Raw genomic sequence first — 23,117 nt, forward strand, 5'->3', positions numbered from 1 at the left:
AGTTAACTTAATTCCATCCACGCTAAATATGCATAATTTTAATAAAACCATGACAGTTTGAATGTTTTATTTTGCATATTATTAACTATAATTAAAACCGACTATGCGAATTTCAATTTGTCCTGTTTGTTTTTTACTAAAATATTTCCATTAACTAGTTATATTTATTCCCTTTTAAAATACAGTAACATTATATTTAATAAGTACTACTAGTAAGGTTAGTAAGATTTCCTGCTACAGGAAAGGGAAATAGTATATAATATTTCATCACTAGGGTGTAAAGTAACTCTTTTAGACCTGAGCACAAGTTTCACAAAATAAGCGAAGGTTGAAAAACATGAAAGAATAAGTAAACTCTAAACTGTTAACTTTCACTAAACTATTAAAATTTTACAAAAAACACTTTTTTACCTTCCCTGTTGCAGCAAACCTAAGTACTTATTAAAGGATATAGGTATTTTAGTGTAAATCCAATCAGGCAAATGGAAATTCGCTTAGTCTGTAAGTTTGCTGCAGCGGGGGTATTAATTGTACGACGATGACTAGTTTGTGAGTCGAAACCAGTTGCATTTTAGAAACACATTGATCACATAGATGCAGGTATTTACACCATTATTTAGTACTAGCAACAGAGCCCGTTGTAGTTAATAAATACAACGGTCCCTAGAAAGTACAGTAGTACATAATATATGCCCTTGTAAGTACCTGAACATTTTTTAAAGAATGAAATTGTTTAGAAAATAAACTGATTTTCTAAAAGAGTAAAATAATGAAAAACAAATAAAATTTTACAAAATTATTTTATTTACAGTATTTCTTTGTAAACAACATTCTTTGTAAAGACTTCATCTGATTGTTTTAATAATCTTCCTTGTTCTTTGCCAGGGATAATTTTAATTTTTATGTCTTCAAACCTTTTAACCCTTGATATTGCAACATACAATTAATTGTCCATGGCTGAATACTGGTGCTGGAAGGTATATCCCAACTTTATCCAATGTCTGGCCTTGCGCTATGTTTATTGTAATAGCAAACGCTAATTTTAAAGGAAATTGCCGTCTTTTTAAAACAAATGGTAAATCTGTGTCCGTCTGTGCTAAGTCAATCCTTGGAATGAATACAATTTCACGTGCTGCTGATCCAGTTAAAACCTCTGCAATTATTTAATTTGGCTTGAGTTCTTTAACAATTAATCGTGTGCCATTACATAACCCCCGTTTTGTGTTAAGATTTCGTAGCAACATTATTACAGCTCCAATTTTTAAATTTAATTTGTGTATTGGCATTCCCAATACACAAATTAAGGAGGTTGAGGAAGTTGCATCATCTCTGAGTGAAGTGTTGGTCAGACTATCTTGTTCTGTTTCTTTTTCTTTTTCTGGTTCTCCATCCTTTTGATTGCTTGATAAACACTTTTTTACCCCTTGGAGTAAATCTTTATCTATACTATAATTTGGTTTCTTCAATTTATTTTTATGAGCTGTTGATTCACGTCTGCCAGAACATGTTTTACTTTTCTATATTTTTGATGCACGGCCACGTTTTGATTTTGGTAAGATTATATCCTCTTGATTCTCAGGCATACTATTGTCTATCAAAACATCGTAATGCCCAGCATCCACATTTCCTGAGAATCGTAGTTTATAGATCGTTGTGCCTTCACCAACCGTTACAAAATAATCCAATTTCTCAGCATATATTTTAAATTGGCAGTCAAAAACTCTTGCTGCAGCTTCGATTTCGACATTACCGGCGTATTCCCCATCTTCGGTCATCAAATTTCTGTATTCCGTCGCGTTTTTTACTTCTAGTCTATATGTCTTATCCCCTACGATCAAAGGACAATAGTAGTCCCAGTTATTGACGACTTCATCAACTACCGTGGATCGTATATCACTGTATCTGGATTGAGATGTATGGTATAAAAATGAGACACTTCTAAAGAAACAGTTTCCATCACCAACCATGTAGTGAAGAGTAAAGTTATTCATTTTTAAACTAATGTAAAATATTGAGTTTATAATTAACATTTCAAAATAACGAATATTAAATACTATTTTAAACTGTGAATTATAAATTAAATTTGAATAATTTATAATTGGCAGTTTAAAATTTTTGGTTATGAAATCCATACATCACTTAACTTACCAATACTTATTAATGGTACAGATTAAAAACATCACTTTAGAAACACACTTTACGGACCTCAACCACCAATTCAAATAGTAAACAACTAAATGTAAACAAAGAAAAATCAAGAAAATAACAATAAAAAGATCAGCTGTTAAACTATAGGTTAATACATGTGTTCCATATGATCAGATGATGCATACTGGCTAACCCATTATTACTACCATAACATTTTTAGATTATTCATACCGGCAAACGTATTACTACCATAAATAAATAAAACTCAAACTTTACTAATTATTTGGAAATATACACAGATTTTATTGACCTATTAATTAATAAAATCGGTCCAGTAGAACTGTAGATTTAGTTGTACAAAGTTAAAAAAAATATCCCTAACTCAGTATTTTCTCATTACTATAAATTCGGAGGTTGCTTAGCTTTTTTGCAAATAACTCTTAAACGGTGTGGAAATCGACCAAAGTGGAAGGTGATATTCTGAAAGAAAATAAAATTTGCTACAAAGTACTCTTAGGCGTTTTTTGAAAATATTCAAAAAAGGCAACCGAAAGTTAACTATAAATTGAAATTTTAAAATATTTACTATAAAAAAAAATCAGTTTTTAATGTATTTTTGCTTTTTATTCTTTATTCACCACAAATATTTAATAAAATCAAACTTTCATAATTATTTGCAAATCTACACAAATTAGGCTTTCCAACGATACATTAGTTAACAAAATCGGTCCAGTAGAAGTCTAGATTTAGTTGTACAAAGTTTAACAAAAATATCCCTAATTCAGTATTTTTAACAACTAAAAATTTGGAGGTCACTTATCTAATTTGACAATAACTTTTAAATGGTGAGTAAATCGTAGAAAATGTACGTGATATTCTGAAAGAAGATAAAATTTCCTACAAATACCTTCTGTGTATTTCTTGAAATTATTTAATAAAGGCAGCCAAAAGCTGACTACAAATATAAACTTGAAAATAAAAACCTAAAAAAACAGTTTTTAATGTATTTTTGTTATTTTTATTTTTCCACCACAAATATTACATAAAATCAAACTTTCATAATTATTTGCAAATCTACATGAGTAAGGCTTTCCAATGACTCATTAATTAACAAAATCGGTCCGGTAGAAGTCTAGATTTAGTTGTACAAAGTTTAACAAAAATATCCCAAACTCAATATTTTCTCATTATTATAAATTCGGAGGTTGCTTAGCTTTTTTGCAAATAACTTTTAAATAGTGAGGAAATCGACCAAAGTGGAAGGTGATATTCTGAAAGAGAATAAAATTTCCTACAAATTGATACCATACACTTCTTGGAAACACTAAAAAAGGCAGCTAAAAGTCGCACCCAAATAAAAAGTGTGAAAAACACCGTTTTCAATGTATTTCTTATGGAAAACATGTTTTTTTGAAATTTTTCACCATAAATCATAATAAAAACAAACTTTCATAATTATTTGCAAATCTACACGACCTAAGCTTTCCAACGACCCATTAATTAATAAAATCGGTCCAGTAGAACTCTAGATTTAGTTGTACAAAGATTTTTAAAACTGAATTATATATAGAATTAATTGTAGTTTAATCGCTGTATAATTTTTAATCTGTGCAATAAAGGATGGTATAAGGGTGGTAACTTTTGTGATCATTGGCGGAGCCACTACGGATAATTATTTGCAAAACCGTAAAACAACTATTAAGAAAAATGAATAATTTCCCCCTAAATTTCATGCCCAACCTTTAAAATTAGACCTCTCCCAGCTTTCTACGGCCTCCCGTTTGCTCACAATTTCATAGTAAAATTTTGGTCTTAAGGAATTAGATATACAGGGTGATCAACTCAAGGAGGCCACCATTGGGCTTTCGGAAACGGTAAGAATTAGGGAACACTTTAAATGGGGGACATTCCTTTATTTTTTTGTTGCAGTTAAAAATATAATTCTATTTTTCCGAAATTCAGCCGCCATTTTCCAAAATGGCGGCTAACTTTGCAATTTCTTATGGAACACCCTATATTTTATCATGTTTTCGGATAGAACAGGCAATTTAAAAACTATTTTATTCTTGACATTTTTTCGATAAACCAACTCGTTTAGGAGTTACAGCCTATTGAAAAATGACTTCCGGTGTACATTTTACATCATGTAGCTCCTAAACTAGTGGGTTTATAGCGAAAATGCGAAAAGTAAATAAGTCAAATAAGTCTTAAAACTGCATCCACATTCTATAAAGACCATAAAATACACAGTTTTTCACTTTTCATGTTTGCCGCCATTTTGGAAATAGTAGAATTAATAGTTTTAACGAATTTTATGGTCTTTTTGGAATGTGGATGCAATTTTAAGACTTATTTGACTTATTTACTTTTCGCATTTTCGCTATAAACCCACTAGTTTAGGAGCTACATGATGTAAAATGTACACCGGAAGTCATTTTTCAATAGGCTGTAACTCCTAAGCGAGTTAGTTTATCGAAAAAATGTCAAGAATAAAAAAGTTTTTAAATTGCCTGTTCTATCCGTAATAAAATATAGGGTGTTCCATAAGAAATTTCAAAGTTGGCCGCCATTTTGGAAAATGGCGGATGAATTTCGGAAAAATAAAATTATATTTTTAACTGCAACAAAAAATAAAGGAATGTCCCTCATTTAAAGTTTTCCCTAATTCTTACCGTTTCCGATATCCCAATGGTGGCCTCCTTGAGTTGATCACCCTGTATAGGCCTAGATGTTATGGTCCTTAAAATGTTGAACAAACTGGTACAGAATCCATTTCCGTAAAAAATAGCTTATTCCCTATAGGCTATGGGAAATTGGCTAAAAGTACGTTTCAAAAGTTATTGTATCATATGTTATCCTATACTCTAATACGAGCAATGTTTGCTTGTATGTATGTATGTATGCTTGCTTGCTTGCTTGCTTGCTTGCAAACAAGATCTCGAAAACGGCTCCGACGATTTTCTTCAAATGTTTTAAATAGTATATTTCTGGCCTAAAAACGATTTTACTGCAGTTAGAACTGCCAACAAAAATCTAATTACGTAGAAAAATGAAACTGAAAATCACATTTTTTTAACATAAGTCTTATGGGTTGCTAGGTAACCATGTTGGCTGAATTAAATAACAAAGAAAAAGTAAACAAAAGACTTGAAGCTGTAACATGTGTTCATAATAAGCCAGCTACCCACAGTATACTAGCAAATTACAAATACAGTACAAAAGGAAAAACATCACTTGTTAAGCAAAGATTATACTGAAGATTACTCGATACATTGTAGTCAAGGGTAGCAGTGCGAAGTCTGGAATCTGTTTATGACTAATAGATTAAGGTATCTGCAATCCTAAATAGCTATGGGAAGGGAGGAAAACAGGTCCACGACATAGGAAGTGGTGAAGGAAGTAGTCAAGTCGAGCTGTCCGGAGGGAAAATCATTAGTTCACTCTGAAAGCAGTCTTAGTATTGGAGATACATAAATCCATTCCCAAACTCCACACAGTTCGCCCTTACTACGTCCAACACCATTTCCTACGTCATGGACCTGTTTCCCTGCATTCCCATAGCACTTTAGGATTGTAGATACCTTAAACTAATCGTTATTAACAGATCCCACACTCCGGACAGCTCGCCTAAACTACTTCCTTCACCACTTTCAACGTAGTGGACCTGTTTTCCTCCCTTCCCATAGCATTTCAGAATTGCAGACACCTTAATCTAATCGTCATAAGCAGTTCCCACACTCCGGACTTCTCGCCTTGACTACTTCCTTCACCACTTCCTACGTCGCAGACCTCTTTCCCTCCCTTCCCATAGCATTTTAGGATTGCTAATACCTTAATCTAATCGTCATAAACAGTTCCCACACTCCGGACAGCTCGACTTGACTACTTCCTTCACCACTTCCTATGTCGTGGACCTGTTTTCCTCCCTTCCCATGGCATTTTAGGATTGCAAATACCTTAATCTAATCATCATAAACAGTTCCAACGCTCCAGACAGCTCTCCTTCACTACTTCCTTCACCACTTCCTACGTCACTGACCTGTTTCCCTCCCTTCCCATAGCATTTCAGGATTGCCCATACCCTTATCTAATCGTCATAAACAGTTCCCACACTCCGGACAGCTTGCCTTGACTACTTCCTTCACCACTTCCTACGTCACGGACCTATTTCCCTTCCTTCCCATAGCATTTTAGGATTGCCCATACCCTTATCTAATCGTCATAAACAGTTTCCACACTCCGGACAGCTCGCTTTGACTACATCCTTCACCACTTCCTACGTCGCGGACCCGTTTCCCTCCCTTCCCATAGCATTTTAGGATTGCAGAAACCTTAATCTAATCAACATAAACAGTTTCCACACTCCGGACTACTCGCCTTGACTACTTCCTTCACCACTTCCTACGTCGCGGACCCGTTTCCCTCCCTTCCCATAGCATTTTAGGATTGCAGATACCCTAATCTTATCGTCATAAACAGTCCTCACACTCCGTACTGCTCGCCTTTACTACTTCCTTCATCACTTCTTACGTCACGGACCTGTTTCCCTCCATTCCCATATTATTTTATGATTGCCTTTACTACTTCCTTCACCACTTCCTACGTCGTGGACCTGTTTCCTTCCCTCCCCATAGCTTTTTAGGATTGCAGATACCTTAATCTATTAGTCATAAACAGATTCCAGACTTCGCACAGCTACCCTTGACTACAATCATAGATAAAACATACTCCCTTAGTAGATTTCTCATCCTTATGGAACAGCTGAAGACATTTTTATTGTTAGTTCATGTACGGTTTATGTAGAGGTCGTGTTTTGTTTACAATTTGTTTCCCGTTATTACAGGGTATTTACTCAGGGGAGGTATAGAAGAGGCTACGATGACAGCTGAGGGCTTCTTATTAGCTGAGGGAACGCCATTACCGTAACAAAACGTTCGTTAGCCATCGGCCTCGGTGGTCTAATGGTTAGCGTGCCGGGCTGATATACTGTAGGTCCCGGGTTCGAATCCCGCTGGTAGCATTAACTTTTTGCCCAAGATTTTTTTATTATCAGCAAGTTTGGTTTGGTTATTACAGTTTAATTTTATTATTAAGTCATTGTAAAATTTTAATTGAGCAATTTCTAGTTTTATTTAATAAACAGAATTATTTTTCCGATTACTAAACTGTTGTTATATTATTTATTTATCAGTAAGTTTGGTTATTTCGGTTAGGTTATTATAGTTTAATTTTATAATTAAAAAATAGTAAAATTGAATTTGAGGCATTTATAATTTTATTTTATGAACAGAACTATTTTTGAGATTAGTAAACCTTTATTGCCAAAGTGCTCTCTACTACAGCGCTGTTCACGGAGGAATTTTGAACTAAATGCCTCATTTGTACCTCCCCTAAGTCAGACCCTTATTACAGCCATTTAAAACCTCGTTTAACCAAATAATACGATCTAATCATAAACAATAACTTGTCCCCTAGTTATATAACCAAACAGTAAAGCACAAATCAAGAAATTAACCCTAAAATAATGGAAACAAAGTGTCATCGACACTAGCGCCTTTGTGTCACGTACATGAACTAGACACGAAAAACGTGCTTCAAAATTTACAATGGGATGAGAAGTCTACTTCAATGTATCGAGTAATCTTCAGTATAATCTTTGCTTGACAAGTGATGTTTTTCCTTTTGTACTGTATTTGTAATTTGCTAGTATACTGTGCGGTGGGGCACACGGGAGGGACTAAGGCTAACATATCTTGTAGTGTCAGCGTTCGCCGCTAGGACTGCTAAGTTGAAAAGATTTAAATTAATTTTTTATTCTTTGTTATAAAATTAACTTTTTAATTATAAAATATTGTTTTAAAGTTATAAAATAAATTTTTAATTTTTAAAATTAAACTGTCATAACATAACCTAACCAACCAGACTTGCTGATAATATAAAAACTATATAAGATAAAAATCTAATTAATGATTACTTATAATTTTTAATTAATTATAAAATTAATTTTAAAATTTAGTATTATAAAATTAAACTGTCATAACCTAACCTAACCAACCAAACTTGCTGATATGAAAAATTTGTTGACAAAAAGTTAATGCTGCCAGCGGGTTTCGAACCCCGGACCTCCTGAACAGCAATCCGAAACGCTACCAACTATGCCACGAACGCCGCTGAAATCACATCGTTTCGTTACGGTAATCGTGTCGCCTCAAGAGAAGACAATAACCACTAGAGATATGACGTCATTACACATTTAGCCTTAGTCCCTTCCGTGTGCCCATTCCGTATACCGTGGGTAGCTGGCTTATTATGAACACATGTTACAACTTCAAGTCTTTTGTTTACTTTTTCTTTGTTATTTCAGCCAACATGGTTACCTAGCAACCCATAATACTAATGTTAAAAAAATTTGATTTTCAGTTTCATTTTTCTACGTAATTAGATTTTTGTTGGCAGTTCTAACTGCAGTAAACTCGTTTTTAGGCCAGAAATAAACTATTTACAGCATTTGAAGAAAATCGTCGGAGCCGTTTTCGAGATCTTGTTTGCAAGCAAGCAAGCATACATACATACATACAAGCAAACATTGCTCGTATTAGAGTATAGGATGGTTACCTAGCAACCCATAAGACTAATGTTAAAAAAATGTGATTTTCAGTTTCATTTTTCTACGTAGACCTAATTAGATTTTTGTTGGCAGTTCTAACTGCAGTAAACTCGTTTTTAGGCCAGAAATAAACTATTTACAACATTGAATAATGCTATGATTTTCAATAGCATTAAAGTTACAAGGATTACCAACAGGGTGCAGCACTATTATTTTTTTAAATTTATGACTTCAGCCAATTTGCAACCAAAAGGTGAGTGAGCGTAGCGAACGAACTTCAACCAGGACGTGATTGAGCCATGCGAACGAGCTCACTTGTGAAGTTGAACGGGGCAAAGCCCGCGGGTACAGCTAGTTGACTATATAACATAGTCAATGGTAGTAGTATAGTAAGTGAAATTCACGTCAAGTCAACAAAAAAACACTTACACACAGCGGACCAAGCAAAGGCATTCAAAATTAAACATCATAATGAAAAAAGTACAGTATATATCGTCCAGGTCTAGGTCTTACCGTGCTACCTACGGTAATAGTATATTTATTTATTTATTTATTTATACGGTAAACACCATTTTTACAGTCAATGATACATGAGATACAAGTTACAAGATAAATACTTCTAAACATATATAAGCCAGATACAGATTCATCTTAATTGCTAGACAATAGTAACATGCATAAATATTTTCAGAAAAATAACGATACCAGTAACCAAATCAAGATAACAATTGATAAATATTTTAATATAATAACAGTAACGAGCAAAAATATAAATATATTTGACAGACAAGACAAAAAAAACCATGACAATTATAATAACGGTGACGTAAACTGAGTGAAAAAATGTTAACATTGCAATAAATATTTGTGAAAGTGTAACAAACAAACAAGGCAGCAAAATCCAGACAGTGACCTCAGGACACATTCTCATCGACCACATAACAATAACAGCTTAAACTAGGATATTTTTAATAGCTTTTAGTTTGCAGGTGAACATATCAACATGTTGGCATGCTTGATTTCCAAGTCTGTGGAGCCGTGGAATTGTACTGTGGAAGGCGTAGTTTGTAGAAAAGGAAGCTTTGTTGAAGAGCTGAATATGCCTGAAGTGTCGAGGGACGTGGAAATTAATTAGGCGAAGTATTTCTGGTGCATCAACTTCACCGTTCAACAACTTCCAGAGGAAAGACAGGTCTGCAGATTGTCTACGATCGCTCAGTCGAGGAAGGCACATATCGATGCGAATATCTTCAATCGGCACTGTATAGAATTCATGGCCCAACTTGACGCCAATAGAGCGAAGAAAGCGATTCTGAATTTTTTCTACTCTTGATATGTGGTTGATTTGGTGTGGATTCCATATCAAGCTGCCATATTCCAGCACAGGCCTAACCTGAGTCATGTAAAGAGTTTTCAGAGCATTAACATCAAGTCCGTATCTACCACATAGATAATTATATAGATAATTACCATAGGTTAATGGAGTATGTTTAATTTATGGTAATAGCTACTTGCCTACACAGGGATGTAGGCATTTTTAGTCGCTAAAATTGACTAAAACCAATCTCAAGGAATGCTAAGTTTATGTGAGAAAGTAGCTTAAGCTTTGTAATCTATGGTTAAGGATGAGATCTTTGAAGCCTTTGCCTTTTTTTAATATAAAAACTTTGAGCGGGAAACTACATGCATTTTGGAAGTCTTTGCTTGGTCCGCTGTGTGTTCGTGTTGTTGATTTGTTGACTTTACGTGAAAGTAACACTAATTACTATTACTAAAACTACCTACACTACTGAGTGAGCAAAGTTACCCTATTAGGACTAGGTAGAGAGAATAGAGTAATGCAGAAAAATTAAAAGTGAAATGAAAACAAAAATAGTTTTATAAAGTTTTTCGTCCATAAATCATCATTAGTTTTGTGTCGCCTAAAATACTTTAAAATGAGCGTCAGCGAGAAACAAATTGGAGAGTACATACAGTGTGAAAAAATTGGAGAAGGGACTTATGGGGTTGTTTACAAAGCCAAGGATAAACAAGGAAGACAGTTTGCTGTAAAGAAAATACGAATAGATAGGTAGGTCTACGTATGTTAATGATTACTTGCCAACCTTAATTTTCAGTCAACTTTATTACTGGCCCAGAGGTCAAGATAAGAAAGCTAACCTTGTTATCAATGGCAACAGTTTGTTGTAGGCAAGGCTTCATTTTCTTATAACCTACCTGGGCAGAGTGCACAGTAGAGTCCCGCAAACTCGGCGTAATGTGGACTGGAAGGGTGCCGAGTTTGTGAAATGCCGGGTTATCGGGAACTATGGGAAAAAGTACGAGCAGTACAATTTTTAAGCTTTTTAACCACCTTTGTTATTTATATTACAAGTCAGCATTAAGACATCAGATAGGCCTAAAGTACAACAAATCCTTGGTACGAGTTGCGAATGATTTGACTTGAGCTGGCTTGAGTTCATGTTTAACTCGGACAAAAAAAATCACTAATTTTCTGAGCCAGGTGATTGCCGGGTTATCGAGTGTCTAGTTAGCGGGACTCTAGGCCTACTGTACCTACTTAATTTTTTTAGTCTTAGGTTGATTTTTACACGTCATGACGAAGTAAAACCAAATTTTAAAGTCGAGTTACACCGTAGGCCTAAGCTTTTGGAATTGTAGCTTAGCTCATCAAAGAGAGACATTCGTCAAAACAGTGGCGGATCTAGAACAGCCACAAGGGGTAAGCAAACCAGGGGGTCTGGGGAGTTCGGGGGTACCCTCCCAAAAAATTTGTGTAAACTAAGTATACCGTATCCAAAATGGCAGTTTTATAGGCCTACCATTTCTTTGTCCAAAGTTAGTGTGACAAATTATTTTAGGCCTACGCAATTTGTATACACTATTTACTGTATTACATGTAGTAAAAAATATATGTATATGTATGCCCGGGCAGTCTGGATCCGCCACTGTGTCAAAATGGCAAGAAACCCCACCACTTTAGCTATGAATGGCAATGTTTCTCAATATAGGCCTATGGTGGTTTTTACTAAAACCATTCTTTAAATACTTAAGTTAGCCTAAGTTTATATCACGCATTAAGTTAACTGTAAAACTTCTGATAGCCCAAATTTTATATCAATCATAGTTTATTGGTTTCCTAGACTTAACTTAGTTAGGTCTAGGCCTACTGTAGAGGCCTACTTAAGTCTAACCGATAGGCTAGGATCAGAAAGTTGAGTTTTTAACTAGATCAAAACCAGTTAACAGCTTGTTGCGTGAGTGAAAGACTACCGTAGCATGTGCATGTTAACAGAAGTAGTTTTACAAACTTTTAATAAACTTAATTGTGAGCGCTTTTTCCTAGCTAATAAAACAGCAAACACAGTGTTAGTTGGGTGAGCTAGGTTACAGCAACAATTTACTAATAAAATTGAGTCTGACAGTTGTTCTGCCTTCTGTCCACGTATCCACACTAGCCTCTTTTGTAACTTAGGCTAGTATATCTTTTTGTAAGGTATTTCACTTGCCCAACGTACTGTAACTTACTATAAAAAACAGCTTAAACTTAGTTAAGTTTAGGCCTACATTAAGTCTTTAACTTGCATTGTGTAGTGAAAGAATCTGAAACATTTCATATATCAGTTCAAATGACAATTTCAAGAGTGATTTTTTCCTGCCTCACGCAGCTATTTGGGGGAACATAACATGCTTGGCGTTCACAGCCGCCGCCCCTAAGGAGTCGGAGTGGGGAGAGACGTTGCTTGAACTTGCCAACCAAACCTCCCACCAAGTGGAGTGGAGACGGATTCCCTCAACTTTGGTAGCCTTGTTGCCCACAATTTTTATGTTGTTCATTTCCACTAAATCAGCAATAGGAAGTTACATAGCCTATTTCAAATTATATTTGTACATTGGTAGGCCTACTATGCCATAGACGTACATTTTAGGCGCTGAAAGAGTAAACTAACTTAGGCTGTTAAAATCATAACCGTACAACCTACTTAGGCCTATACATAAAAAACGTTTAAAGGTCCTCCAAGGCATTAAACTAATTTGAATTAATTAACCTAAAGCTGATTCCTACTAATTAAAATTATTATTTTTTTCACTTTTACCTATGGGTAGCCTGGAAGGAATGGGATTTAACCCACAGAAACACAAAAAATAGCCTAGTAGGATCTAGGGGTCCTCCCGCAAAAAACTAGGTACAAAATGGTTGATTTTTGTACTTACATTTATGTTGGCTTTATACCGCTTTTTCTTAAAAAGCTTTTAGAATTTGTACTTTTACGTTTTGACTAGGCTACATATTCTGAGAAAAATGTGGTTCACTTGGGGTCTCTTTGGGGGGGGGGGGGCTGAAGCCCTCCCTAGCCCATTTTTTTTGTGTCTTAAGTTTGCGCCAGTGGCTATTTTATAATGAAGTCAATTCTAATGCTTTCAAGGGAAAGCGGTCCAAACCCATCAAAGTTTTGTGGATGTGCCAGTAATTTAACCCGCCTCTCCCGCACCAAAGTCTGAGACACTGACCATAGACTAGCAATACACTCACTTTCATGTTGGGAAAGTGTTGACGTTTGTGGGTTAGTCTGACAGGTACTTTCCTGATAAGGGAACATACATTCTTATCGATAATTTTTTTTCGATATATCAATATTTTATTTTTCTGTTGAAGATATTGATATTATCGAATTGAAACACATCAGCTGACAACTAACTACACGATAAAAAAGGTCAGGTGAGTACAGTAGACTACGTCTTATCCGGACACCTTTTAACCGGACTACACACGGCAGAAATTACATCTCTTTAAACGGACAATTTTTATCAGCTCATCGGTTTAATCGGACTAGATCGGTAGGAAGTGGGCGGTACTGAAACGAGTGTTCTTGTGGGAAAGATTTGAGACCAGTGATCACTTGTCTAAATACAATGCTCTCCTACATTTAAGTCAAATACTGTATACAGTATGCGTTTAAACAGTCTGTTTTAACAAGTTTTTGCGGACGTTGGTTTAACCGGAAAAACCATTATCCGGACTGGCCTTGTTCCCAAGGAGTCCGGATAAGAGGGAGTCTACTGTTGTACTCTTGTTAACCTTAACAACAAGCTTTTTTCATACCTGTAAATAAATGCTGTTTTACCCAGTGATGGAGAGGGAATACCTTCAACAGCTATAAGAGAGGTTTCATTGTTGAAAGAGCTGCGCCACTCCAACATTGTAGAACTGCACGATGTCATCGCTCAAGAAAAGAAGCTGTTCCTTGTATTTGAATTCCTCTTCATGGATCTCAAGAGATACTTAGAACAAGTTATGTTTGATTTAAGTCCTGCACTAATCAAAGTAAGTCCCTAAATTACAAGCTTCCACAAAGCTTCTAGATTAATATCATTGTCTTATGTTGATCAATCATAGATAACGAAGGCAACTCCTGTTATTAACAAGAAATTTAGATTATCAAGAGTGTAACAACAAATTACCATTCATTTGTAATAGGTACTACAACAACTTCATCGATGTTTATTAATTTCCTAAGAAACACTGTTTTAAACTTGTTCAACCAAAATACTAGTTTTTGATACAATTACTATACCTACCTAATTTTGATGTTGTGGATTACTTTCTGAATATGTGCATTACTGTGAGACTCTTCTATTTTTCTTTACTGTTCTCTTGTGTGTTTCTTTTGGCATTACTCTACTCTACCATTCTCTTTCATCGTTTATGTTTAGAGTTACATGTATCAACTTTTAAGTGGGCTTCATTTTTGTCACACCCGTCGAGTTGCTCATAGAGATCTTAAGCCGCAAAACCTACTGCTGGACTTAAAAGGTAAGCTAAGATTTGTTTTAAAATGCACCTGCTATTAGAGTACAGTACAGTTAGGCCTAAAAAAATGTTGACCATATTCAAACAATTTAAAAAACAAATTAACTGAACAACAACTTAGTTAACTACACTAGTACACAACTGTTAAGCTACTAAGTGCAGTTGGCAAACTGAGCTGAATTAGTTTAGTTAGTGAATTAGTTTAAAATCTAATTCAGAAGCATATAAACTTAGAGTCACCAACCTATTAATTTTTCCGTCCCAAACATGTCTCCAATTTTCACAGGCAAAATCAAGCTGGCAGACTTTGGCCTGGCACGTGCAGTTGCTCTCCCCATCAGAACGTACACTCATGAAGTGATCACTTTGTGGTACCGAGCCCCCGAGATACTACTCGGCGCTAAACTCTACACCACGACAGTCGACATTTGGAGTCTTGGGTGCATTTTTGCTGAGATGGTAAGACTGAATTTTCTATATTTTTGTAGTTAAAAATATTTTACTCATGATGTTTATGACTGAATCAAAATTAACAGCCTTGTTCAAATTACAAAGCGCAGACTATACAACATTGATCCATGCTCTAAAGCTCCTGCAGACTCGTAGCCTTATCTTTTATTCTTCTCAATATAAACATTACTGGAACGATTTATACAGGAATGGTTTCAAGATATTAATAAAAAGTTGTTTACATATTTACTACTTTCCCCACTATCTTTTTAATTGGTTTGGAAACCTTCCCAGGAAGGGTAGCAAAACTTAAAGAGAGAGAAATTGAGGAAAAAAAGAGTTAGAAGACTAGATAAGATAAGAAACAGCAACAGTGGTGTAACAGAAGGGCCGGCAATGCGGGGGGGCCCGGAAGCCGAGGGGGCCCACGAACGGGTGAGCGGGAAACGGCGAGCAGAGAGGCCTGCGAGACGAGTGGAGCCGAAAAATTGGAGTTCATTCTTAATGAAATTAATTATTAATCATTTGATAATTGTATTAAACAAGTAATAACATTAATGTTATTAATATGTTGTCATTGTTTAATTTTGTTAGGGCTATTCAGTGATAATGACCTAAGGTAACAAATTTAACATTTATGATTAAACACTCACTTTTCGAAGGACTTTAAAAGCAGAAATGTTAACAAAGAAATCAGTAAAAGGAATTTGTGAACTTTTATTAATTAAATACTATTCTGTTGCTTGCAGCGTCCCAGATGGTAGGACTATGTACGTACAGCATACATTTTGTTTTTAACATTGCCTGTAACTGCTGCATCAGCTGAAAGGTCGTTTTCGAGGTTAAAGTTGATTAAACAGTAAACACTATATCTGAAGTGCCATGTCTCAAGAAATGCTTAGGGGCGGTTCACGAGCTCGGGACTATCGTAGTCTGAGCCCAGAATCCGGAAATAACCGGTATTTGGGCCGTGACTTAAAAAATCGGGTTCACGAGCTCGAGACTATATAAGCCACGGACCAAACTGATAGGCGGCACACAATTAGTGCAGGGATAAAACCCGGTTTTAAAAGTTGGGTTCACGAGTCCAATTACAGATAGTCCCGGCTCTGATCATTAGTCCCGGTGGGTTCACGAGTCAAGTCCGAGCCTAAATGAGATGGTTCGGGCCCAAAAGAACAATGTTGTTTGGTCTCCAATTCAGACCTGGTAGGAGGCAGGTTTAAGGTGACATGATGCCGGTTTTATCTAATTAGCTCCTTTATTTTTATTATTTGTTAAAAAGTAATGTTTTAATATGGTTCCTCTTTAAATTCCGAACAATTTCATTACCCACAACACCATATTAAAAAAATATGTAAAAATGGTAAAAAGGCTCATAAAACATGAAAAAAATCATCAAACAACTTAAAACGACAGATAAATTATGCACGTAACAAAGTAGTATCTTAACAAAGATATTTTACTGATAAGCCCCATGTTATTACAATTTTAACGACAAAATTATGCGTAGAATATAAATATAACTAATCAGCCACAGTTAAACCATAGTTATCTAACATAATTATCAGAAATAGTTTTTTGCCGTGGGAAACATCAAGGAAACCGTCAGTCGTTGAGTACGGTTCGCGGTGGTATCACCGTCTTGTGTTGTACTCACTGGTCGCCGTGTGTATTGAATATGACTATGAAATATCTATACTGTATTATGTTAACAATTATGTACCATCACTCCACTACCTCGCATAGGACCAGCTTGTTATCATGACTAAAACCCTTTTATGACTTGATGAATTTAAAGATAGATTCAAATGTTCCGAAGATGCCGTCAATGAGTCATTTGAGGCGTTAACTCCAAGGCACGGATTTTCCGACAGCAAAATCCATTACAGTATTCTAAATTGGAAAAAATGTTAGTTGCACTAATATTTTTGGCTGATGGCACTTTTCATTGAGAAACTGGTGATTTATTGGAGGTTAGTAAAGCTTGGATGGTAGCTATTTGTTTGGTAATCAAAGCAGAACAAATCAAATTTCCAGTCCGAAACTATGCCCAAAGAAAAATACCCCCGCCGCAGCAAACCTGCAGACTAAGCGAATTTCCATTTGACTGATTGGATTTACACTGAAATGTCTACTTAAAAATATAACATTTATTCTTGATTTAAATAGAATTAGTTTAACAAGTACTTAGGTTTGCTGCATCAGGGAGGGTAAAACTGTTTTTTTTGTAAAATGTGAATAGTTAGTAAGAAATAAAAACATTTTCTAAATTTGATCAAAATATGTTCACAAACAAGCAAACTACAATAGTTTACTTATTCTCCATAAGAATAACATGGGAATTTTAAATTTACAATTTTTTGGAATTTTCTCCATAACCATTAGGCGCATAATAACGCTTTAATATACTAAATTATTTGTTTTTTTAAGCTCTACGAAATGGTTTGGAAAGAAATTGCTAAATTTTATGTTTTTTGGGTCAAAAATGGGAAAAACCTATTTTTACCCCATAAAACCCCCCGTAAACCCCCGTTCCCATGGTCCGATCATGCTGGATCGCGAACTCGTTCGAATAAACGTACGTTTACACGTTTGTACCAAATTTCATCAAAATCGGATCATTTTTGCTCGAGTTATCGTGCTGACGGACACATATATATATATATAAATATATAAATATATATATATATGAATTTGAACGGATGGTGTTTTTGGCCTCTAGGGACCTCAAAACGAAAAAAAAAATCGGTCCCGCGTCCAGGTCTTACCATGTGTACTACGGTAATAGCTTATTCCCTATATGGGAAATTCGCTAAAAAAACAATGTTTTCCTAAATATAAACGCATTGTAATGAAACTGATTTTAAAAATCGCAACAACAAAAAATGTAAATTAAAAACTATAGCTGTTAACATAAATAATATTACGAGCTAACTGCAGAATATTTTTTTCAACATTTTACAGTTAGATTATTAAAGAGTGTAAGAATAACGGAAAGAATATTCTTAGGTTACAGACACGATTAAATCCAGCACACACATACGATTTTTATATCTAATAATCATTACCTCTAAATACATTTTAGTTTCAATAATTGTACCATTTAAATAAGTTTAGTTAAAATTATCCCATCCAAAATTCACCATCCTAAATTATCGGACATTTATGCAAAATAGGCATTCATCCGGTTATAAATACCCAGTTATTTTATGTCATGCATCTTAATTAAATAGTTCGTTTGGCTCTTCTACCTGACCGATTTTCATGATTGAGGTCTCAAATTGAAGGTATGCACGCACATATTTGCCATACAATTTCGGCATATATTTACTTACTGTATTTCTCGACCAAAAAACATAATTTGAATAATTTTTTAATTCTTACTTCAATTTAAGATGTATTTCACCAGTTATAATTATATAATCCTATATATTTTGGTCTAAGAACCTTCAGTGAAATACAGGCTTTCATCTAAGTTATTAGTTATTCAAATCGGACGAGTTTTAAGCAAACGCAAGGTGAACAACCAACATACAGTAGACTCCCTCTTATCCGGACCCCTTTTAACCGGACATCGGTTTAACCAGACTACACTCGGTGAAAATGACATCTCTTTAACCGGAAAATTTTTATCAGCACATTGGTATAACCGGACTAGATCGGCAGGAAGTGGGTGGTACTGAAACGACTGTTCTCGTGGGAAAGATTTGAGACCAGTGATAAATGGTCTAAATACAATGCTCTCCTAAATTTAAGTTGAATATCACAGTAAACGGTCCGTTTTAACGAGTTTTTAGTGATGTCGGTTTAACCAGAAAAACCGTTATCCGGACTGGCCTTGGTCCTGAGGAGTCCAGATAAGAGGGATTCTACTGTAAACATTATTTTTAATAAGGTTTTTCTATGATTTAAAATCAATCCCTCCAGTATTGTTTGATGTTTTTTATATGTTTAAACTCAAAATAATCGGTAATTATAGGCTTTAATTTGAGCTATTGATCGTTTGAATCAGTTAAGCTCAAGATACTGGATTACTTAATAAAAAATTATAAATTTTATTATTTATCGGATATTATTTTTATTCTAACGCTGCGGAGCAGCATGGTTCCTCTAGTAATATTAATTGTGTTTGGTTAAATACAATATTTTGCTACTCTACTGACTTTGTGAGTTAGCCTATTTCTTACCTTCTTTACCTCACAAGTCATTAATGCTAAACTTAGAGGAGTGGCTTTATTTAGAGACGAATATGGAGAATGCTTATCAGCTTCTAGGACCCTAGAGCTACTAAATCAATGATGATTATTGAAATCTTCCAATAGTAGAGTAGAATTGGGGAAGGTTATTTACATGGAATGAAAAACTAAACTGTGTAAATGATGTAAGTATGTACAGAAATTGTAAATAAAATAATGTTGCAGGCATCAAGGAAGGCACTATTCCCTGGGGACTCAGAGATTGATCAGCTGTTCAGGATATTCCGCACTCTTGGCACGCCAGATGAGCAGATATGGCCGGGAGTGACCAAGCTGCCGGACTACAAGCCGGTGTTCCCGCGTTGGGAGCGTCAGGACTTCTCAGACATTGCACCTGGCTTGGAGCCGGAGGCCCACGATCTGTTTGAGGTAATGGTGACACATGATTTCTTTATGAAATGATTATCTTCCTCTAAAAGGAAAGGAGTTAAGGAAACAACAATATCTGGTATCTGCCGGCAGTTGGTGGAAGTGTTCAGGACCATTGTACTTCATTATCAGTTTTGTTAATTTTTTTTTATCAGAGAAATATTTGTTGAAGACAAAACACAGGTTGATCTAGTTTATTAACTCAAAGTCTGCTGTAAATCCTGATGTATTCTAAATTAAATTAAGCATAACTGTAGGGAAAGTCTGTGATCTATTTTGTGTTTTTTCCTTCCTCACACTGTACATCACGGTGTGCTATTGCAGTCATGCTCCTGATCGTAGCAATCTTGAATTAGTTTATTTGCCGTAGACGTGGCTTCATCACAGCTGACTGTATATGTCTAGTTTCCAGGACCTCCTTGATTATATTTTTGTCAACATAAGAAGTGAGCTCTTTGTTTAGACTGGGGAATCAGACTGGAAACTATAACCGAGAATATGGAAGACTCTAGTGAATATCAGTTCTATAGGGACAGACCAATGACTCATTTAGTATTGCATCGGTTTACCAAGTATGTCAGACCATAGACAAATATAGTAAATATAGACTGACAGCAGTGCTGCGGTTAGCATATTTTCTGGCGTCCACCGCTAGGAGTGCCAAGTAGTTACGGTGCACACGGCTGCAGTGTCTGCTGGTAGCATCCAGCAAGGAGCCGACAACGCCTGCACATTGCAGAACCTTCCTTTAACAGTCTATATTTATTCTTTGTCTATAGTCAGACTAAGTGCCAACTGTACACTCTTCACTTTTAAAAGCTCTACATTAGATATATTTTAATCTTTTTCAGAAAATGGTCATCTATGATCCACTAAAAAGGATTTCTGCCATGGAAGCTCTCCAGATGCCATACTTTAACGAGGTGGAATTAGTAAAACCTAGTCTGGACTTTAAACCAAACACAAAAAAGATTACTATTGACTCAAGTTAAGGTAAGTTAGATAATCGTTAGATAATGCGTCAGGTTAAGTCTAATGTTTTGTTTTAAAATAATCACTGTCGTACATGATGAAGATAAGCCATTTATAAATAAAGGCGTCGTACATAGCGTTCCCTGTACTGAGCTGCGTTCCCTGCATCAAACACGCAATCTTGGCTTAAAAGTTTGAGTTCAGTTACATAGTGATCAATGCTCTCTCCTTACTGTTGTCTTCTTGTCATTAGCAAATATTGTGAAAATATTTCATTTTTCTTTTTCAAATAAATTTAATTTAATGTTTTAATAGCACCTTCATATGTCTCTGCATCTTTTATGTACCGGTATCTAAAAACTTTGAAAGATAGTGAAAGTGTTGAACCAGAAAATTTTGAGGTTGATCCTGAATCTCCAACTGCAAATAAGAATGGACACACTAATGGTTACACACATTACAAGATAACAGATAACAGAACTAACTGATACGAAAGATAAACTGAAAGTGTTGAATAATGTTGAAAACTTATTCCCAATCCATTAGTTATCCTCTTTTTCTTCTTGATTATAAACTGTTTTTATTTGTAAAAATATACAGGGTTAGTAAAAAGTGTGGAGACCCCCTGTAATTTTTTTAACGGCCCATACTAGAAAAACTAAACTCGGCACACCTTTATGGCATGTTATGAAGTACTTTTTGGGCATAACCGTCACTTGGTGTACATCCCCAAAATGGGGGATTTTGGGGGAAACTCAAAAATTTCAAATACAAAGACCTATCGAGTGACCACTCATTTTGAAGGTCCTGGTAAAAGAAAACCAAAAACGCAAACTAGAGGTCTTTATCTCAATCCAGTAAAAAATGGCAGCCAATTGAAATTCTCAGAAGTTGAATTTAACTTGCAGCTTTCCAAGTCTGGAGACCCCCTGTAAATTTTGTAGCGGCTCACACTAGGAAAACTAAACTCTACACACCTTTTTGGCATGTTATGAAGTACTTTTTAAGCCTAATAGCCACTTGCTTACCAAACCCAAAATGGGGGATTTTGGGGGAAACTCAAAAGTTTTTAATGATAAGCCCCATCAAGTGACCCCTCATTTTGAAAGTCCTGGTAAAATAAAACTAACAACGCAAACTAGAGGTTTCTATCTCAATCCAGTAAAAAATGGAAGGTTATTGAAATCTTTAAAATCGGAAATAACTTGCAATTTTATATTGAATTGGCTGCCATAATTTACTGTGTTAAGATAGAGACCTATTGTTTGTGTTGTTAGTTTTCTTTTATTATGGCCTTCAAAATGAGGGGTCACTCGATGGGGCTTATCATTAAAAAATTTTGAGTTTCCCCCAAAATCCCCCATTTTGGGTTTGGGAACTTATGAGAATTTCAATCGGCTGCCATTTTGTACTGAACTGAGATAGAGACCTCTAATTTGCGTTGTTGGTTTTCTTTTACCAGGACCTTCAAAATGAGGGGTCACTCGATGGTTCTTTGTATTTGAAATTTTTTAGTTTCCCCCAAAATCCCCCATTTTGGGGATGAACACCAAGTGGCGGTTATGCCCAAAAAGTACTTCATAACATGCCATAATGGTGTGCCGAGTTTACTTTTTCTAGTATGGGCCGTTAAAAAAATAACAGGGGGTCTCCACACTTTTTACTAACCCTGTATATATATATGTAAGAATATATATTGTAATATATTATTAACTAAGAATTTGAGACAGTTATGATATGCTGTGTGTACCAAATTTTGCTGTTTGCAATTCAATTATTTAATGAATATTTATCTTTTCAGATGCTGGAAATATACCAAAGAAGATTAGATTAGTTTAATTTGTAATTGCTCTCAGTTGTGTAACCAATACTTAGGTATTTTGGGATTTTAAGACTGGGACAATTAACCTCCTACTAGGGACCATACTACAAAAAAAATTATAATTTACTTGTTAGCTTAAAATGTTTTTTAGTCAAACTTTTATTTCCAGTGAAGACAATTAGCTCACATTTAGTTTCTCAGTGGTTCAATGTTAATAAGAATGTGATTTTATCTTTATGTAGTAATTAGTTTTGTTTTCTGACATGACCAGTGCCATTCAGGGTACATTGTACCATAGTTGTGTTAGTTAAGTTTAATGTGGAGATGTTTTGATGTGTATTGTGTAAACAAATTTGTTAACTCTTGATGAGTCTCTAATACATATTTTTTATAGAAATGCTTTTGCTTATTTTTCACCTTCTTTTATGTGAAATGCCAGCCAAGAAGAACACCAACTAAAAAAACTTTAGAGAAGCTTATTGCCTACATCTTCATTGATAATTCTGGTACTTCCTTTATGTCATTGGCTATCAGCATGAAGGACAGATGATCACGGATTTATCTTTGAGGCACACTTTGTATGCAAAAATCTATACATGCAGCCTATCTTAGTAAATTCCGGGAAAACGCTATGGCCTATAATTTCTGCACCAATGAATTTGATCAACACAATTAAAT

General features: G+C 35.2%; 1 protein-coding gene across 1 annotated transcript; it reads left to right on the top strand.

Annotated features, from left to right (window-relative positions):
• The first annotated feature begins 10,554 nt into the window (after window positions 1-10,554).
• Window positions 10,555-22,809, top strand: LOC129002783 (cyclin-dependent kinase 2-like). Its single transcript, XM_054430834.1, has 7 exons — window positions 10,555-10,826; window positions 13,886-14,081; window positions 14,471-14,570; window positions 14,854-15,026; window positions 19,442-19,645; window positions 20,497-20,638; window positions 22,419-22,809. The coding sequence occupies exons 1-6, from the start codon at window positions 10,693-10,695 to the stop codon at window positions 20,635-20,637; spliced, it is 948 nt and encodes a 315-aa protein (XP_054286809.1). The 5' UTR covers window positions 10,555-10,692; the 3' UTR covers window position 20,638; window positions 22,419-22,809.
• Window positions 22,810-23,117: the final 308 nt, after the last annotated feature.

Source organism: Macrosteles quadrilineatus, unplaced genomic scaffold (genome assembly GCF_028750875.1).
Source record: "Macrosteles quadrilineatus isolate MER2022 unplaced genomic scaffold, UCM_ALF_1.0 Scaffold_9__3_contigs__length_116548681, whole genome shotgun sequence".
In the NCBI taxonomy this organism is placed as follows: Eukaryota; Metazoa; Arthropoda; class Insecta; order Hemiptera; family Cicadellidae; genus Macrosteles; species Macrosteles quadrilineatus.